General features: G+C 40.6%; 1 protein-coding gene across 9 annotated transcripts in view; it reads right to left on the bottom strand.

The window, feature by feature from the left end:
• Positions 1-17,894, bottom strand: part of myo1b (myosin IB) — an 85,186-nt gene that overhangs the window by 29,125 nt on the left and 38,167 nt on the right. For all 9 annotated transcript variants that reach the window (XM_042495220.2, XM_042495223.2, XM_042495221.2 and 6 more), the window contains exons 4-9: positions 17,459-17,553; positions 12,485-12,589; positions 10,582-10,628; positions 8,110-8,173; positions 4,562-4,660; positions 2,363-2,466 (exon numbers count right to left, since the gene is read on the bottom strand). In XM_042495220.2, the coding sequence (XP_042351154.1) occupies positions 2,363-2,466; positions 4,562-4,660; positions 8,110-8,173; positions 10,582-10,628; positions 12,485-12,589; positions 17,459-17,553 (514 nt within the window). The remainder of the gene's footprint in view (positions 1-2,362; positions 2,467-4,561; positions 4,661-8,109; positions 8,174-10,581; positions 10,629-12,484; positions 12,590-17,458; positions 17,554-17,894) is intronic.

Raw genomic sequence — 17,894 nt, forward strand, 5'->3', positions numbered from 1 at the left:
GAACAAGGCAGAGCTGCGTCAGTCAATAAGCTGAGCCAACCACATCACCACATCTTTTTAAACCTATAATTCAAGAGAACAGTTGCATTAGACTGAGGTCTCTATTTTAAGGGACTCCAAGCTGAACTAAGCATACTGATTTACATAATTCGCAGATGCCAAGGAAAGAGGAGACCAACAAAAATCCACGAAACATTTCAGCTCAATCTACCCATGAAAAATAGCAAATCACCCAATTACATATTTGAATGCCCTGAACTTAATCGCAGTCCATCATACAATTGACAAATATGACAATATTCTCCACAAATCAGACAATTAAAAGTCCAGTGTGTAGGATTTTGGTGAATATATTTGCAGAAATGGAAAATAATATGAGTATGTTTTTGTTTAGTGTGTGATCACCTGAAAATAAGAATTGCTGTGTTTTCATTAGAATGACAAAATCATATCTAAATAGGGTGCTCATCCATGGGGTTTGCCATGTTGCACCACCACGCTTATATAGTGGCCCAGAGTAGACAAACCAAACACAGACATTATATAGAACCATTTGGGTATCAGAGTTAGAAGTCCCTCGGGGACAAGTAGTGCTGGAAAAACACTGATTTTTAACATGATACTACTTTATTCGGTGATTTTACCAGTTTAATTCACCAGGTCTGTTTGTTTTGGAGAGAAAGAGACCTCTGCAGGTAATGGGGCTCCTGGTAAAGACCTCTTGAACAATGAACACTGAAGGAATTTTAACTGGGAGAAATTTCAGCTTGTTGCGATCTACAATCCTTACCACCAGATGCCACTAAATGCTCCTAAATCTTACACACTGGACCTTTAACGAAGTCATCTGCTTGAGATTATTGTATTACAAAAACCTGCAACTTAATGTTAAATTTGTAACCCTTGAACTAAACATTTCACTATTTTTTTAAGGGAAGAAATGTGGCTGTCTGGTTTTATAATAAACAAGGCCATGTGGAGTGACTCATTGTTTAGTGGGAATGTCCCCTTGTGTTTCCGGTGCTGAAACACAGCTGTATGGGGAATACTGTGAAAACTCAATGTGAGAGGTGATGAGAAGCAGGATGTGAAATGCAAGGAAACAAGGGATAGAGCAGCCTGTAAAGGCTCATACAGTAGCTGAGTGGAGTATGCTGGAGCAAGATTGATAACAATCAGCTGCAGTATCAAGAGTCTCTTATAGACACAACATCCTATGTGTCACCGTCAGTAAGGACAAGCAGTAGTGGCAATGTAAATTTGGCCAAGATCCTTCATGTATGTGCACAGACTTATTAAATAAAAGGAAGCAGCTGTCCTGTCTCCTGTGGTTCTCCACAAAGAAATACTGCTGCAACTGTGCTGTTACAAGATGAATCATTGTTGATATTTTGTTAAATGCTACACATGGAATTTCCCATGTTTAATCAATGCAAAACTAGTAGTTCAGGTTCACTTTCAAGTTCAGGTTAAGTTCAAAGTCCACCTGGTTTTGCAACAAGTGGGAGGGAGAGTGGTGTAAAGTGTTATCACAACCCAGAAGATGGACTTTTATAATCTGAGCTCTGTTGGTTTGTTTAATCCAGGAGATAAGGAGGAATCAGACTGCCTCTGCCCTCTGTGCAGGATTTAGATTATCTCGGCATGATGCAAAGGAAAGTCTGGAGCATGACGCTGCTTGTTGTGTGCTCTTGTTTGTCTGGTTTTGTGAGAGTCCATTTACAAAACTGTCATTAGGACTTCTTTTTTGACACCTCACTACTGTCTTTTTTTCCCTTTTATATGCACTTGTCTTGCTTTGCATCATTCTGTGTCCCCTCTATAAATTCTGAGGATTTTGTGGGTCTGTGAACGTTACGGAGGCGGAGCTCTCCATGAGTTCTTTTGTTCATCAGCAGCAACTTGTGACTCGCAGGGTGGATAATGGATCTGTCGATCTACATCAGCTGATAAGATCAGATCGATGGATGAGATAATCAGCTGTTGCAAGTAAAAGCAACAAAAAAGCTTCAGACCCAGCAGAATGAATGGTCAAGTTTTACTTTTTAATGTGCCTGACATTCTGCTGCTCCATCTGTGCCCAGAGTATGCTCTGTGCTCCAAGTGTGGTGCAATGAATAACCAAATGGTACAGTGTACTTAATGAATGGTCCACCTCCAACAATAGAAAATCTATTTGTGGCAGCAGATGTTTTAAATGTGGCAGGCCGTCACATTGTGTGTAAAATCCTGAAAAAGTGCGACAATTTCTACCTTTGCCCAGCAATTACTCAGCATTATTCTTAAAACATCAACTGGAATTATGTCTAAATTGGGATAATGTCTAATATCACTAAGACAAACATGTGTATGTACTACTCACTCTGACTGTCCTGAAGTTGGTTGCATCATCCAGCCCATTGACCACAGCAGAGTCCAGGCTCAGGTAGTTGTACTTGCTGAAGTCACGATCCAGCTTCAGCTTCTCTGTGACACACAAAACATGTGGTTGCTCTTTAAACTACATTTGTTTACAGCTGCTTGGCTAAATGTAATTTAAGCCTTATTTACACTGAATGTAAATTACATAACTACACTCACACAGCTGGTGCCTGATAAAAAAACAAAACAAAAAAAAAAACATCATGTAATGATGTTATAAGCAGCATTCTTCAAGGTTCAAATATGACACCCATGCCTTAATACAAATTTGTTCGACCCTCAGGCCACTGTCACTCCAAACACAATCTCAACACAGTGCCTGCTCTCGGCTGTGAACACTATTCTGGGAGATCAAATAGCCCTCGTTAAAGCCCCCCTATCTAGTAGCAAAGAAATCTATTCCTCTGGTGTGTGCATGTGTCGGATTTCATTAGTGGCTGCATTAACTACAGCTGAATCAGGCCCCTGTGATGTGTGTGTGCTCTAGAGTCAATGGTCGTTTTTTTTTTTGTTCTGCTGTGTTCAGGACATAAAAACAATGCCCTCTGTCCACAGAAAAGCAAATAGGGGGAACACGTTTCCACATTTGAGCCTTTTGTTCTCTGTACTGTTTGTCAGGCAGGAAGACTGGGTCATTAATGCATCAGCCATGTGTTTGGTGCAGCTGCAATCCTGCTGAGAAATATTTATGTAAGGCTTTAAAATAGTGTGGCATGCTGGCACTTCCAGATGACAGTCTGGAATAAGTAATACAAACAGTAAATTCAAAACTATGGCTGGGCAATGTATGGTTTTATATTGATAGTGTAATATGACACGAGTTATCATTTTAGATTTTGAAAATTTTTGTCCTTTCCTGGATTTAAAGGCTGCATTACAGCAAATTGATGTAATTTTCTGAAGTTACCAGACTGTTCTCTCTGTTATTTACCTTTACCCACTTAGTTATTTCCACATTACTGATAATTATTTATCTAAAATCTCATTGTGTAAACATTTTGCGAAAGCACCACATGCTATCCTACAGTTATGTGCAATCCTTAGACCACAAACACTAATCGGTTCATGTTTTAGTCCAAGTGGACATTTGTGCCAAATTTGAGGAATTTCCCTTACAGTATTCTTTAATGTTCACGAAAATGTGACCTTTGACCACCAATATCTTATCAATTTATCCATGTAAATGAGTCCATGTAAAATGAGTTGCAGTCAAAAGAGAGGGTAAACCACTGAAGAGCCACTTCCTCCATTCCAGTGTTTTATTAAATGTTTTTAATATATCTGGTCCCATTTGTTTTAGGTTTGTGTAGAGTCGGGTTATTCTCATCCGGAGGGGACTGAAGTGACCTTTCACGGCGTGTCCAGCCAAACCCTTCAGTCATCTTGTTATTGCTTTTTTGAGCCAAAGCTTCCTATTTTCGACAGTAAAGCATCCTAAACAGCATCCATTACAAAGAAACGGATATAGCCTGCAGGTCTAGAAAAATGAAGCCATATGGAAGTGCCCTAAACCTGAGACAGGGGAGGTCACAGTCACCTTGAACTTTGACCACAAAAATATAATCAGTTCATTGTTGAGTCCAAGTGCATGTTTGTGCCAAATTTGAAGAAATTCCCTCAAGGTCTTCTTGAGATACTACATTCACCAGAATGGGATGGACGGACTTTCTGAAAACCCAACGCTCCCAGACACTGCTATTGCCAGTGTGGAGGCAAAAAGACATTGTGATATTTAATCTTCTCCCTATCATTTAGGCCTATTCAAAACTGGAAGAAGGGAACACAAACTCCATGTTCATGTTAACCATCCCAGTCTGGTGTGAGACACCTAAATCAAATGAGGCAGAAGATCCAACAATAGCAGGTCTCTTTCTGAAGTTTGATTCATTACTTCCTGTGAGCAGATGTATGTATATCCTAAGAGCCGAAGTTATTCTTGGCAATCAGGCTAAATATATCACGACCCAAGATTAGTGGTTTGGGCTGATGATGAGGGCGGATTTGAATTTTTCCAGTATTTCAAACAGCCGTTTCTCTCAGATCAAGCCACCCTTTCATCTTTAAATTCCCCCTTTTCCACACTATTTAAAAGACACACTGATGCCTTAATTCAATGCATTCCAGCATTTTTACAACTTACTGAGTGTGTCGTCAGAGGCTCCGGACAAGAGCTGATAAAAGACGTGGAAGTTCCTCTCTCCCCTTGGCTGTTTCACCACACGGGACTTCTCCAGCAGATCTAAAAGAGTAAAGGACAACAGAAGGAAACAATGACACATCACAAAAAAAGACTAACAATAGTTGTCACAGGACCGGTTCTATGGCAACTCACTGAGATGTCCTTGAGTAGTAAATATGGGGCTGACCTGCTGTGGCGAACACTAAAGATGCCCAACATCTGTACGCAGCTCAGATGGCCTCCTGGTTCAAAGCACTGTATGTATTCAAGTTGCCAAGGTGACCAAGCCAATGTTGGTGATTATTTGTGAGTGTATAAACACACTACAGGAAGTGTACAGAGAAGGAACCGCACTAGGATATCAAACGTCAGCCCTTTCTCCTGGGCGGCCGACCAAGTGCAACAGTACCTGATTAAAAGGGACCCTGTCATCTGCTCACAGCATCAGGCTGACTATGATTTAATTAAAGACCAACAGCAGAGCTCAGCATCTGAGGCAGCTCTTCACTGCCAGTCAGGCTGGATAATAGCATTTAATTTGTCTGGTTAGAAAACATTTTATTTTAGGAGAGTTTACATTATGCTGCACACTTCAGGGGGGAAAAAAAATCCACATGAACTGCCATTTTAACCCCAGTTAAATTTCCAACTCTGGAAAAAAAAGAAAAAAGAACTGCTCTTGGCTTTGTCAATCTTTAGACTTCACAAACTGTGACTCACCAGTCTGTGGGTGCTGAGAGGACAGAAGTGCCACTTTGCACTGCATCTGTGGATAGGCTGTGATCACCTAACCAGAGAGCCCTACACAGAGACCTGGGTCTGTCAAGTTAGCCGTGGGATCAGGCTGAATGTGAATCTGTGGCACCCACTGGCCATGAATCACATATGTGACTCTATAAGAGCTGAAGCATTAATAATACAACATCCAGGACTGAGTGGCTGACAGCAGCAATACAGAGCCACGGTCAACAGAGGGGGGTAGGAACAATACCACTGAAGAGCCACTTCCTCCGTTCCAGTGTCTTATTGAATGTTTTTAATATATCTGGTCCCATTTGTTTTAGGTCTATGTAGAGTCAGATTATTCTGATCCGGAGGGGACTGAGGTGACCTTTCACAGCGTGTCCAGCCAAACCCTTCAGTCATCTTTTTATTGCTTTTTTTGAGCCAAAGCTTCCCATTTTCTGCAGTCAAGCATCCTGAACAGCATCTATTACAAAGACTGCATAAAGAAGTGGACATAGCCTCCAGGTGTAGAAATGAAGCCATGTGGAAGTGCCTTAAACCTGTATTCTTCCTAATGGCCGGTTCCAATGAGAAAATGACCCTACTTCTCAATTGATTTATGGCCTCTGTAAATATTTTTCTAATGAGTTTAGGGTCTTAATAATACAGACAGTAAAGATAGGTATGATTGAGGGTGTGGCTACCTTGTGACAAATCATATACCAAAGCTCAATCAGGATAAAATTAATCCATGGCACTGTGTACTTCTGAAGTGATCTTGTCCATATTTTCCATATTTATATTTTTGAACTTTGACCCTTTCACCATGTGCTTTCAGTTCTCATGGCACAGGCGCCAGGTTACCGGTATCAGCTAATGCATCCTACCTTTGTGCCAGTTTTTTAAAGCAACCCTGGATTGGTTCACCTAGATACACATTTTTCAAGATTACCAAATCCAAATATACAGTACTTTACATGGGACTATATATAGGCAGTCTACTAACAAACGGATTGCAAACACAACAGATCGCTATAGGTGCTGCCAAAGATAAAAGGTACCCCAATCCTAATAAAAAGTTTTTAAAAATAAATGCTAAAGGAGATCCAAACACAACCAAAACTGGATTCAATGATCTCATCAGGTTTCACAATCTGTTTTTCTTTTGAACCCATTTTCATGATCTGATCCAAGCCAGTAGACAAAATCCGACCAGATTACTTCTGAACAACTAGGCCCTGGTTCTCAGTCTGATCCACCCCTCACTCCTCCACAGCCCCACCCTCTCATCCAAATATGGTCACTTCTGGCTCCAAAAAAACAATAAGGGGACTGCCAAAGTGCCAGATTCAAAGCTTCAAAACGGAAGTCCAGAAACTCTGGGTGACGTCACGGTAGCGACAGTACGTCCACATCTTTACTGCATGCTCTGTTTGCAACATGTCCCCTCTCCCTTAGATAAGCAAACACACTTTAAAGAAGCAATGTGGGAACAATATCCTGTTATGTTTTGACTTAAGCTGTCTGGCTGCCAAAAACTCCTCACCACTCTATCATTAAAGCTGCAGAGAATTGGCTACAGCTATCTAATCTCAGTTGCAGGAAGCAATGAGGGCTCAACGGATGTATAGGGGGAAAATAATGAGCTAAGGGGTGAAGAGAAATCCATCCAGGCTTGTCCTGCAAGAGCATCCTCATCCTTCTAGCCAGCCAGCCAAACAGCCAGCCCTGTCTGAAGCAGTCACATGTCAGTGGCTGGTCTTCACAGACAGTCCCTTGTGTTGGACTAACTCGAGCCAACTGACAGAGGTTCATTTGTGTCTCAGCCATCGGCTCCTCTCTTTGTTTCTGTGACCTTTGGCGGAGAAGTCAGCCCAGACACAATAATGTGAACGCAGGCAAGATAACAGAGAAAAGTGCTGAGAATAAATGTGGGTGGAGGGGTGCATTCTGTTCAGTCTGGTGGTGAGATTGGTTTCAATAAAGCAACAATCAATTTAAGGGTTTCGTAAAAATGTTTAACTGTAACTCAAAAATTTGCAATTTTAATACACTGTAAAATCTGAAAAGTTGACTCTATTCCAACAAATCTAGGAAACTGCCTTGAAAAAGTAAGTTAATATAACTGTTAGTCTTAAATTAATGTTTATATTATATCTAATTGTTAAATTTACTTTAAATTGTTTTATTTACTGAATTTTGTGAAGTTGTTCCAACTTAAAAATCATTAAAAATCATTCTTTCAAAGTTTTAGTAACTTAAGTAAACCAAGTTTACTTTGCTATATATCTGTAGATATCTGTATGATATCTGTAGATCTCATAAATTCATCATTGATGAAATCCTCTATGTCATAATCAAGTTAAGTCAGACTATATTGGATTACAAAGACTGATTTAATTTCACTTGTCATATTCAAGTTGCAACAGCTTCACAAAATTAAGTAAATACAGCTAAATCTTATGTAAACTTAACAAAGAGAAATGAAGTAAACATAAATCAAGATTAATAGTTATATTTACTTTCCCTTTTTAAGGAAATCAGTTTTAAAGATTATTTTAAGTAAGATCAACTTGTCAGATTTTACAGTGTAGACACTTAGACTGCTTTAAAAAATAAAATTGGGATAGGACCTCTTTTAGGTCTATTTGCACTGCTGAACTGTTGCTGAGAGACAAATGACAACAAGATGGCACAAATTTGACCATGAAATACCATGAAAATTAAGGAAATATGGCAGATATCGTTAATTTTAAGGACAATTTCATGTATATACTACTCACAGTTGCTGATGACTCCACCCAGAGGATCTCCTTTGAAGTCAAACTCAATGTCCATATACTTTCCCTGTGGATCAGAGCACAACAGTTAGACCTGAACTTATACAACTTTAAAATACACGGTACAGTAATCCAGGTCTGAAACTCAGCTCATGAGTTCAGCTCAGGTCACACTGAGGATCTCTGCAGCCCATCTTCCATTCAAGTTCGGATACAGCACCAGCTGCCAATCACAAACTGCTGTGAAATAACTGGCCTCTGCGGAGGGAAAGCCCCCCCTCCACTATGCCAAGTTCTGTCTACTTCTGGAGGAATAAAACAAAACATTTCAAGCCCCCTCTTTCCTTCTGTCTAAAACTTGGATGTTGGAACATAGAGTCCTGTGTATTTGATTTTTTTCCCTCCCCTCTGATGTATTAATAGCAGACAGGTCCTCAGAGCAGGCCAAGCTCCACTGGTGAGTGGGCTCAAGCCAAACTCAATAAGCCTGCTGCACTCAGCAAAATTAAGTGACAGTTTGATTCAAAGGTTTCTAATAAAATGATGGCACTATGATGAACTGGTATCTACTGGGGTGGCCTGAGGTCCTTGTCTAGAGGTTTATACCAAGGTTACCTAAATATAAACAGATCAGGGGCATAATCCTTTATAATACTCTCTGTTACAACTGCAAGCCCAAGCAGTGGCATGTGTTTGTTTGTTCCAGTGAAGATGATTGAATGTAGTGTAAAATTGGGATTGGGAGAAAGTACATTGGCAGTTGAAGCACATTGCTAGCTGCTACTGGCTGGTACAACCAGTTTCCATTAAAACAAACAGTGAAAAAAAAAAAGTCTTCAGTCTATTGGCACAAGGACTGTGTGTTGCAATCACACTTTTGGATGTACTGGAAATTCTTCACATAAACTGACTCACTTTTTGACAACTTTGAAACTAAATAAACATTAATGTTAGAAAATTCACACAAACACAAGTGGTAGAATGATAGAGGTGATCTGATGCAATGTCATGTCATAAGGGAGGAAACTGAAGCAGGCTGCTGCTGGATCGGGCCTCCCTGAAAATACCCAGCCAGAAAGTGTGAGAGCGCCTCTTGGGAAAACAAAAAGCAAAACACACCCGTCTCCTTTCATACTGCTACTGCCTGGAAATAACTGGTTTTCTGGATCTGTCTATGCACTGAATCATTGTTATGATGCTATGTCTGCCAGAGAGGTAAGCACTGGATTTCTTCAGCTTTCTGATAACAAGTGTAATTTTGTTACCTGACAGATGAGTGGAAAACAAAACTGTAAGTGACAAATCACAGAATGTGTAAAAAGAAGGGACAGTTCAAAGCCTCGAGTTTGGCATTTCGGCTGTTGCCGTGTAGGATTTTCAGAGCTAGGAGTGATCATATTTGGATGAGAGGGTGGAGCTGTAAAAGAGCGAGGGGTGGATCAGACTGAGAGCCAGATCTTGCCCCTAAAGGGGTGAGTTGTATAAAAATTTGTATAGGTGTCATGAATGGGGAAATCAGCTATAGACATCAAAATTGTTTTTGCCACAGTTTATTTGTGCTGAAAACCTGCTCAAGTGGCCAAGAGAAGAACAGCAGTTTTTGGTACTGCCACTTAATTTTTCAGCCCTGGAGGGTGCTGCTTGAGACAAACTGATAGTCCAGAATGCCTGGTTTGTATTTGCATGTGACCAAACTCTGCAGCTGATGAACAGCAGTGTTGGTCAAAGGCCTTGTCCTCTATGCTGTATGTAAAGTGCTTTCACAAAGGCCATTTAACATGTGTGAGTGTAGTATATCAAATGTTCAAGACTGTAATTTAGGGCAGAGCGTGGGCTGGTGTAAGGTAAGGATATATGCCTTCACATTATACGGAAAAGACATTAGAACACACATGTGACAAGAGCCCCAAGAAGGATGCTATTTAATGTTGCTGTAAAACACGTACAAACATGTATCACTAAAGGACATGTGTCTACAGGAAACATCAGTTTGATAACCAAACCAGTTTATATGCACAAACCCCTGGGGGCCTTTGCTTAAACCATCAAGCTGTTACAAAGGCTGTTGTTACTTAATGCCAACTAGTGTCTTGACAGAGTTACTGTCATGAGAACTGATCCTGCTCAACCAATTGCAGCAATGAAGAAAATAAGCATAACATAGCAGCTCTTACTCAAAGTTTAATTTAGCAGGAGCCAGACTGACGCAAGCACATAAATGAGAAATTCTCGGTATATAGAAAGTAAAAGAAATATAGATAGGGACACAAAAGTACGGAATTAAGAAACACCGTGGGGCTTATTTTGAAGGAAAGAGAAAACATAGATGAAAGTGGTGGATTATGGACTAGCTTGAATGAAGCCTGAATGAAAACATCCAAGCTGTGCATAATTTTTTTGCAAATACGGCCTCATTAGAGAAGCAAACGTCTAATTAAACAACACTTGTTTATCACTTCTGAAGAGGATACTTACAAATCTGGAAGAGTTGTCATTCCTCACTGTTTTGGCATTTCCAAAGGCTGAAAGGGAGGAAAAATCATAATGGGGAAATGATGAAAACATTGCAACCCATGCATAATTCATACTAATCCCTCTGGTAAAAAGTTATAGCCAACAATATCAAAACAAATCAAAGCTTGTTTACAAATATATTCCAAATAATACTAATGATCCTTAACACTGTGCCTCACTCCAGCTAGCTGTCAATCATATACAGGCTGGATGTCAAAGCTATTTGTACTGATGAAGCCCCCATAATTCTATATGGATTAAGCAAAGCACCAGGGCTTTCCAGGCTTAGGAAGGGCTGAACCTTGCTGTCACACCACGCTCAAGTCAAAGTGCTTCAATATGTGCCAGTGCTTTGAAACAAACAGTAACAAACAGGATGTTTAAACGCAGTGTGTACGCTATTGCTGGCAAGTATGAATTTTTTTGTGTGCATATGCACACCTCATGTTATGTGCATATATTTTAGGAACACTGCTTTCCGATGCAGAGCTCCACCTAATTTGCTTCCAACCACGTTCCTACATTAAAATTCTATTACTGAGTCATGCATCACAGCGCTATTAGCATGACTGCTTAATTGCTGATAGCGGCTGATTGATGTCCTTTTACGTGTGTCGCTGGATGACAAAGAGCGAAACCAATAAGGATTCAGAAAGAAAGCAAAGTCACACAGAGCAACAGACAGCAACACACAGCAACACACAGCAACACACAGACACACACAGACACATGTGTTTTAGCACGGTCACTGTGCTCCCCACTCCCTCTATTTCCACGTTGGGGCAATTAGATTGGCGGGAGCTAAACTCTTGCAGATGTGCAGCGTTTTCTGCAGCGACTCAACCCCGGCATACGGCTTCATCATTCATGGGCATTTCCTGTCCACTGCCCCCAATTAAAAGACAGCTGTTTCTGTGCCAGCACTGAGCTGTGGGATTGAGACAGTGTGCGTTTGTGTGTACTGGAGGAGGACAGGAAATAAAAACAGTGTGTTGCACAGTATTTATAGGACTCCTGAAGTTATTTTTGCTGATCAGCTAACTTGTCTGTGACAGTAAAATTTCCATGTTTATGAGTTTGTCTGTGTCTACATCTAAAAGTTATGTTTTGCAGTTGCCGTATGACTTATTACGCTGTATATTGAACTATCAGGAATTTCAAAGAGATGGAATGTATTTCACTGGTTGTAATGCAATCCAAAACCAAGAAAATATATTCAAGACTGTCATAAAACTCCATTAAACAACTGCTTAATGCAGGGCGGATGACAGGTAGCTGAGGGCTGCAAATATACAATATAGATATATTGAAATCGTTTAAGCCTGTGAACTGGAGCTTTGTATGGGCCAAGAAAATCTGGCCCGACCCTCAAAGAATTTGTATGGTTTCTGTCCAAGCCTAATGTAAACCCATACCATGGCAGCAGTTGAGCCCGAGCCTGATTAAAATCCAATTTCCCCTGTAATTTATTATTTATTTTACAACCCCAATTCCAACAAATTTGAGATGCTACGTAAAAGTTAAATAAAAGCAGAATGCAGTGATTTGTAAATTCTTACTGACCTATATTCAGTTGAATACCGTATAAACACAAGGTTTTTTTTGTGAATATACAATCATTCTGAACTTGATGACTGCAACATGTTCCAAATTGGGACAGGGGCAAGTTTACCATTGTAGGACTTCACCTTTTTTATTTTTAACAACACTAAGTAAGTGTTTGGGAACTGAGGACACTAATTGATGAAGTTTTGAAGGTTTTGGGCCTAGTTCAATCAAGTTCAGGGAGAGAATCAAAGCTCCGCTGTGAACATCAGACGATCCAGCCACTGGATTAGCTTGAGTTTGAATGGCGCTCACTCACCCTCCAGCACGGGATTGGACTGCAGCAGCTGTTCCTTGACCTTATTCACCTCCTGGCCCTTCCCACACACCGCTGCCACATATGACATCACCAGCTTACTGGCCTCTGGAACACACACACACGAGACACACAGATAAATATTAGGCCAAAGCCTTTGCTAGACATGACAGAGGAACAAGTGCAACGTGCCCACCCGTCTCACAATTCCACATAAAATCCCCCTTACCTCATTCCCCCCGATACCCATTAAGGCAGGGTGTGGGTCATTCATTAGTCTGGGGTAAATAGTAGAGGAGGAGGCCTCATAATGGAGACCCACTTAGTTCAGTTAGACGCTGACCATTATTGCATCATATTATCATCATTCAAATGACTGATTTCACTGGGAACCAAGAGGACGCACTGGAACAACTTTATTTTGGATTGACGTACTGTAGATGATCCCTGTTTATCCACGTCCTGTGTCAGAGCAGACGCTGATCTGAGGGAGTGTGTTGTGAGTGAAGTGTGTTCCCCAAAAATAATTTTCTGGATGAGAACCGCGACACAGGCTCAAAAGGCATCATCTTGTGCTGTCTGAGACGAGCGACAAGCCTTGTAGGACGACTGCTGGCGTCGGGATCATCTCTCCTGTCCGCTGAGATGACAGTGACCCAGAACTGATGATGTTTGTGATGTGCCAAGCACGGATAGAAAAGAGCTTGACAGCAGCTGCCTGTACAGACTGATGATGAGTCGGGCATACAGACAGCTCCAGACAGGCTCATACATTTTGCTTAGGTAGGGGGAGGGGTGCAAAAGAATATAAAGATCAAGAGTCCCTGTTTTGCTGAGTAACAAGGTATACACTTGCTTTATCTTCACAGTTTTATGTCTAAGGGTGGCAAAATAAACTTCAGTCATCTCTGGCAGACTGTAGAACTGTGTTATATCTCCTGTACGCTATTGCTGGCATCTGATAATAATGTTTGTCACAGCTCTTCGCTCCTATAGAAGCTGCAGCCAGATGGAGTAAAAGTAACAGACATGAAAGTCAATGACCCATATCGATGGGTTGGGCACATTTTTGATGGCCTTATTCCACTACAAAGCTTCGGGGCCGATGAGATTACTGAAATCCAAATTTATCTCCTCGACTTGGCTGAACAGCTTCTTGGAGTGAGGTTTTTAATATCTATGAGAGGCTGACAGAACCCAAATAAAGGCGAGTGCATAGTGCAAAAATGATATGTCAAACAGTGCGGTGCTTTCCATTGCTTTGTCCTGGGTCTGTTTTGTTGCTGAACCACTGCATTTCCTTACTGAGATTATAATGTTAAGTATGGATGATAGACAGTCTCATAAAGTGTTGACAGTTGCTTTTGTTAAAATGGATGCGTGGCTTCTTGGCTCCTGGTGTTTGCTGCCAAAGTGCTACAGGGAAAGTTCAGTTGTTAAATTGTGTTGAACTCCAGCTGGGGATCAATGTGTGAATGGTTCAGCGTGAAAACAGTGCATCAGATTATCAATACAGGCAATGGATATGGCATCAGTGCAGCAGTACACAAAGAGACAAAGTTAGGGCTGAATGACAGATTAACCCGAATACAGAATACAATATTTTATGTAGTTATTGAATCATGTATATATTTTTAAAGGCCCATCTAGGGACGGGCATTGCAAATTAGCTTAGGCTATAAATGCTGCAGTATGTGACCTTAGTTTTATGCTGTATACTTGTCCTCATAGAAATAAACATTAAATAAATAAATTAATAAAGGGACAGTTTAACTCCAAAAACAACAATACACATTTTGCCTCTTACTTTTATTGTTATTTATCAGTCTAGATTGTTTTGGTGTGAGCTGCCAACTGTTGGAGATACGTATCTGCCGTAGAGATGTCTGCTTTCTCTCCAATATAATGGAAATAGATGGCGCTCACTTATGGTTCTCAAAGAGCCATAAAAGGACAAATAACATTTTAAAAACCTATCGACAATGTCTCTTTTCAGAAATCATGACCTGGTTACATATTTCTGCTCTTGACAATGCAAGATGGAAACATTAATGGCATTCTCCCCAGCTGAGCTGTAACAACAGACTGTATAACATATTGGATGTGGCTACAGTGACGTGAATTCGACATTTTGGAGATTTGGAGGAGCGAGGGCTGGATCTTACTCACACAGTGTAGTGACGCCTTGCAGACAGCCTATCACTCAAGTGGCCTTGCCCTTAAATAGGCGTAACTTTAAGCCTTAATAAAATGTAAACAGGTGAGTTTTTTAAAAAATTACCCCCATACAGTTGTCATGAATGTTGAAATTAACCAAAGAGGCCAAAATATATATATTTTTTTTATACCAAACAAAACATATTTTTTCTGCTGTTAACTCAGGCTTTTTAACACGGGTTCTATGGGAATTTACTGTTTTGGTGCCTGCCTCAAGTGGCCATTCTGGGAGCTGCAGTTTTTGGCACTTTCGAGTAGGTTGCTGCTTGGCTGTATTGTTAGCTGCCTCAGCGGTGCTAGGTGACCTAGCAGTAGAAGCACGCTCCCCTCTGTGTGCTGATATGCCATTTTGAGCACCACAAACCGAGTGCAAGAAAGTTCCAATTATTTTGGCGAAAGGGCAGACATCTCTACAGCAGATATCCTCAACATTCCACAACTCACACCAAAAGAATCTAAGTAAAGTGTTCCTTTAAATAAGAGTAAAAAAAAAAACAAGCCACAAAATTGTGATGGAACATTTTTGTTCATGAATGAACATGCTGGCATCTATCTTGCCCTCAGTGCCTTTGTTTCAAATCTAGTGATCAGCTGATGGGAAATTGGGACAAATTTGAACTTTTTTGCCATATTATATTCAGGACTTCAGTAAATATTCACAAAGAAAGATAATGCTGTGGTAGTTAATGCTGATATAATTATTTGTCTTCAATATTGCTCACCCCCTGATTTAAACCCTATGGCCACGTTTTAATTGGAACCAAATGGACTCCATGATTATGAATCACTCCCACACTTACGGTCTGTTGCACACATGCAAATCCAGTATGCGAGTTTGAAGCTGATGGTGAGATTCCAACCGACATCAAGTCTAGCCACTAGTAAACTGCAATAAATGCTTTTGGAGAGGACTCATGAAAAAATAATATATCATCACGGCTGGAATCCCCAAAGTCATTAGTATATACTTGACTCAGCCAAGAAAGTGAGTGCAAGGGTCATGGTTTAAAACTCTAAGTATGAATGCGTGTCTGTATCTTAACTCTACAGGAAGGTATTTTATGAGTCGATTGCGACTGCTTTTCTACATTTTGTGCTCTGCCAACTCAATATGGCTTTTACCTGCGACACTGCACTGCCAACAGAGACCAGGAAATTCCATTCCTCTTGGGTTTCTGTAAGGTATGTGAAACTGCCCCTGAACATGGCCGCATTATTTTAAAAACCAACAGAAATAAAGGACCAGGGACAGGAGCATAGCTGCCTCTAGCATCAGCAGGCCCCATTTGATATTTCTAGTCCAACAAACAGTCAGACATGAGCTTTTAAGTTTCTTAACTGGAAAGAGTGGATGCTGTAAGCCTGGAAACCATGCGTACGCTGCTGATCTACTTTGATATGTGTACCTCTACCATTTTGCAGCTACTTCATATACAGGTCATCACAGAAGTTTCATCACATTTCATGTTCCAACATGATCTTTAAAGAAAAAAAATTGCATCAAAAGTACATCTAATCTAAATCTGCACTTGGCTTTATACATAACATCCTTATCTTACGGCAGTTTTGACTACACTTTAAACAAACGCCTGTTCAGCACTACAAACACAAAGAGTTGAAAAGACAAGAAGGCCTGATGACACATTTTAACCTTCCTGGCATCTATTACCCATCACTATTCTTAGATGTTCTTGTATCATTTAAGGTAATTTTTTCTCTTAACTTTTCAGAAATTAGGATCTGTCCATGTTCTTACCAGGAACAGATGCATTACTGATATCAGTAGCCTTAAGGTGTGCATTTGTGCTGTGTAGACCCAAGGTATAAATGTGTGTAACAGACTACAGAAGCAGGGTGATGCTGGTCCAGAGAGTACACTGCCTGACAAAGAGATTTCTATTTCACCTGGAATGCACAGACGTTAAAGGGATGGTTAGGAATTTTCAAAGCAGGATCAAGGACAAATGTACCTTCTACCCTCTACCTTCTTCTTCTTCTTTTATACGAGGTACTTACCCAAAGTCAGTCTATTACATACAGTATATGATGGTCAGCTTGCCTCACATTTGGAGAAGTAGGCAGAAGCACCACCACAGAAACAAATGAATATACTGCTGTGGGCAGGGCCAGCAGCAAAACACATTTTAGACACTTACAACATGTAAAAAAACAATCAACCCCAATATAAGTATATGCTATTTTTAGAATATTTTTATCGCTTTAACTTGCTGTAAGACAGCCCTTTCTGGCAGGGGACTGAAGTCAATATATCATTCTCTTCAAAGCCACCAGACTCCATTAACAAGAACAGTAATTTTACCTTGCAGAACATGGGAGTTTCTGATTTACTGCTGCCTTGATCAGTTAGTTAATGTTTGTGTTGTGTGATTTCCATGAATCCGTTACACAATAGCACAAACTAACTGATCGAGGCAGCAGTAGACCAGCAACTCCCATGTCAGCGAGGTAAAATTTCTGATTTTGTCAGTGGAATCTGGCTTTGAAGAGAGAACATAGGTATCTTCCAGTTTCAGTTCAGTCCCCCATCGGAAAGGACTGTCTGATGGCAAGGGGAAGCAGTGAAAATATTCCTATATAGTGCACACTCAAACTGATATTGCGGGTCCAAAGTCAGGATACACCGACTGTCATCTACTGTAGGTAATACACTGACTATGGATAAGCACTTCATACAGTCCATCTTCAAAAAAGCAAAACTATCCCTTTAAGATAATAAGTAGTTAGCATTTGGTTACATACCGGTTTTCCCAGCCCCACTCTCCCCTGTGATGAGGATGCACTGGTCTTTGTCCTGGTCTCTCAGTGAACGGTACGCCTCATCTGCCAGAGCATAGCTGAAAAACAAAAGGCACAAACTTGTAAGTGACATTACAATTACAAGCCCTCAACTTACATAACATTGTTTTTCCAAGTATTTTCCAGGATATTTTTGGGGGGTTGATGTAGAGATAGTGGGGTAAAATAAGTTCAGAGAAATAATATGCTACTGTGCCAGGCCGCATGGCGACCACCCTAATCAATAGCACGTGGTTTTAGTGGAAATTAGGTCGCATCTGTAGAACAGCCACAGGACTGGAGGGACTTGCTAGCTTTATTTAGCTATACCGGCTGGTTCACATTTGGGATTTGGCTTTGACAGTTGGAATAGTGACCATTTCCTGCTCTTTTTCCCAAA

This window comes from Plectropomus leopardus, chromosome 10 (genome assembly GCF_026936395.1).
Source record: "Plectropomus leopardus strain MGB_pleo_1.0 chromosome 10, ASM2693639v1, whole genome shotgun sequence".
Taxonomy (NCBI): Eukaryota; Metazoa; Chordata; class Actinopteri; order Perciformes; family Serranidae; genus Plectropomus; species Plectropomus leopardus.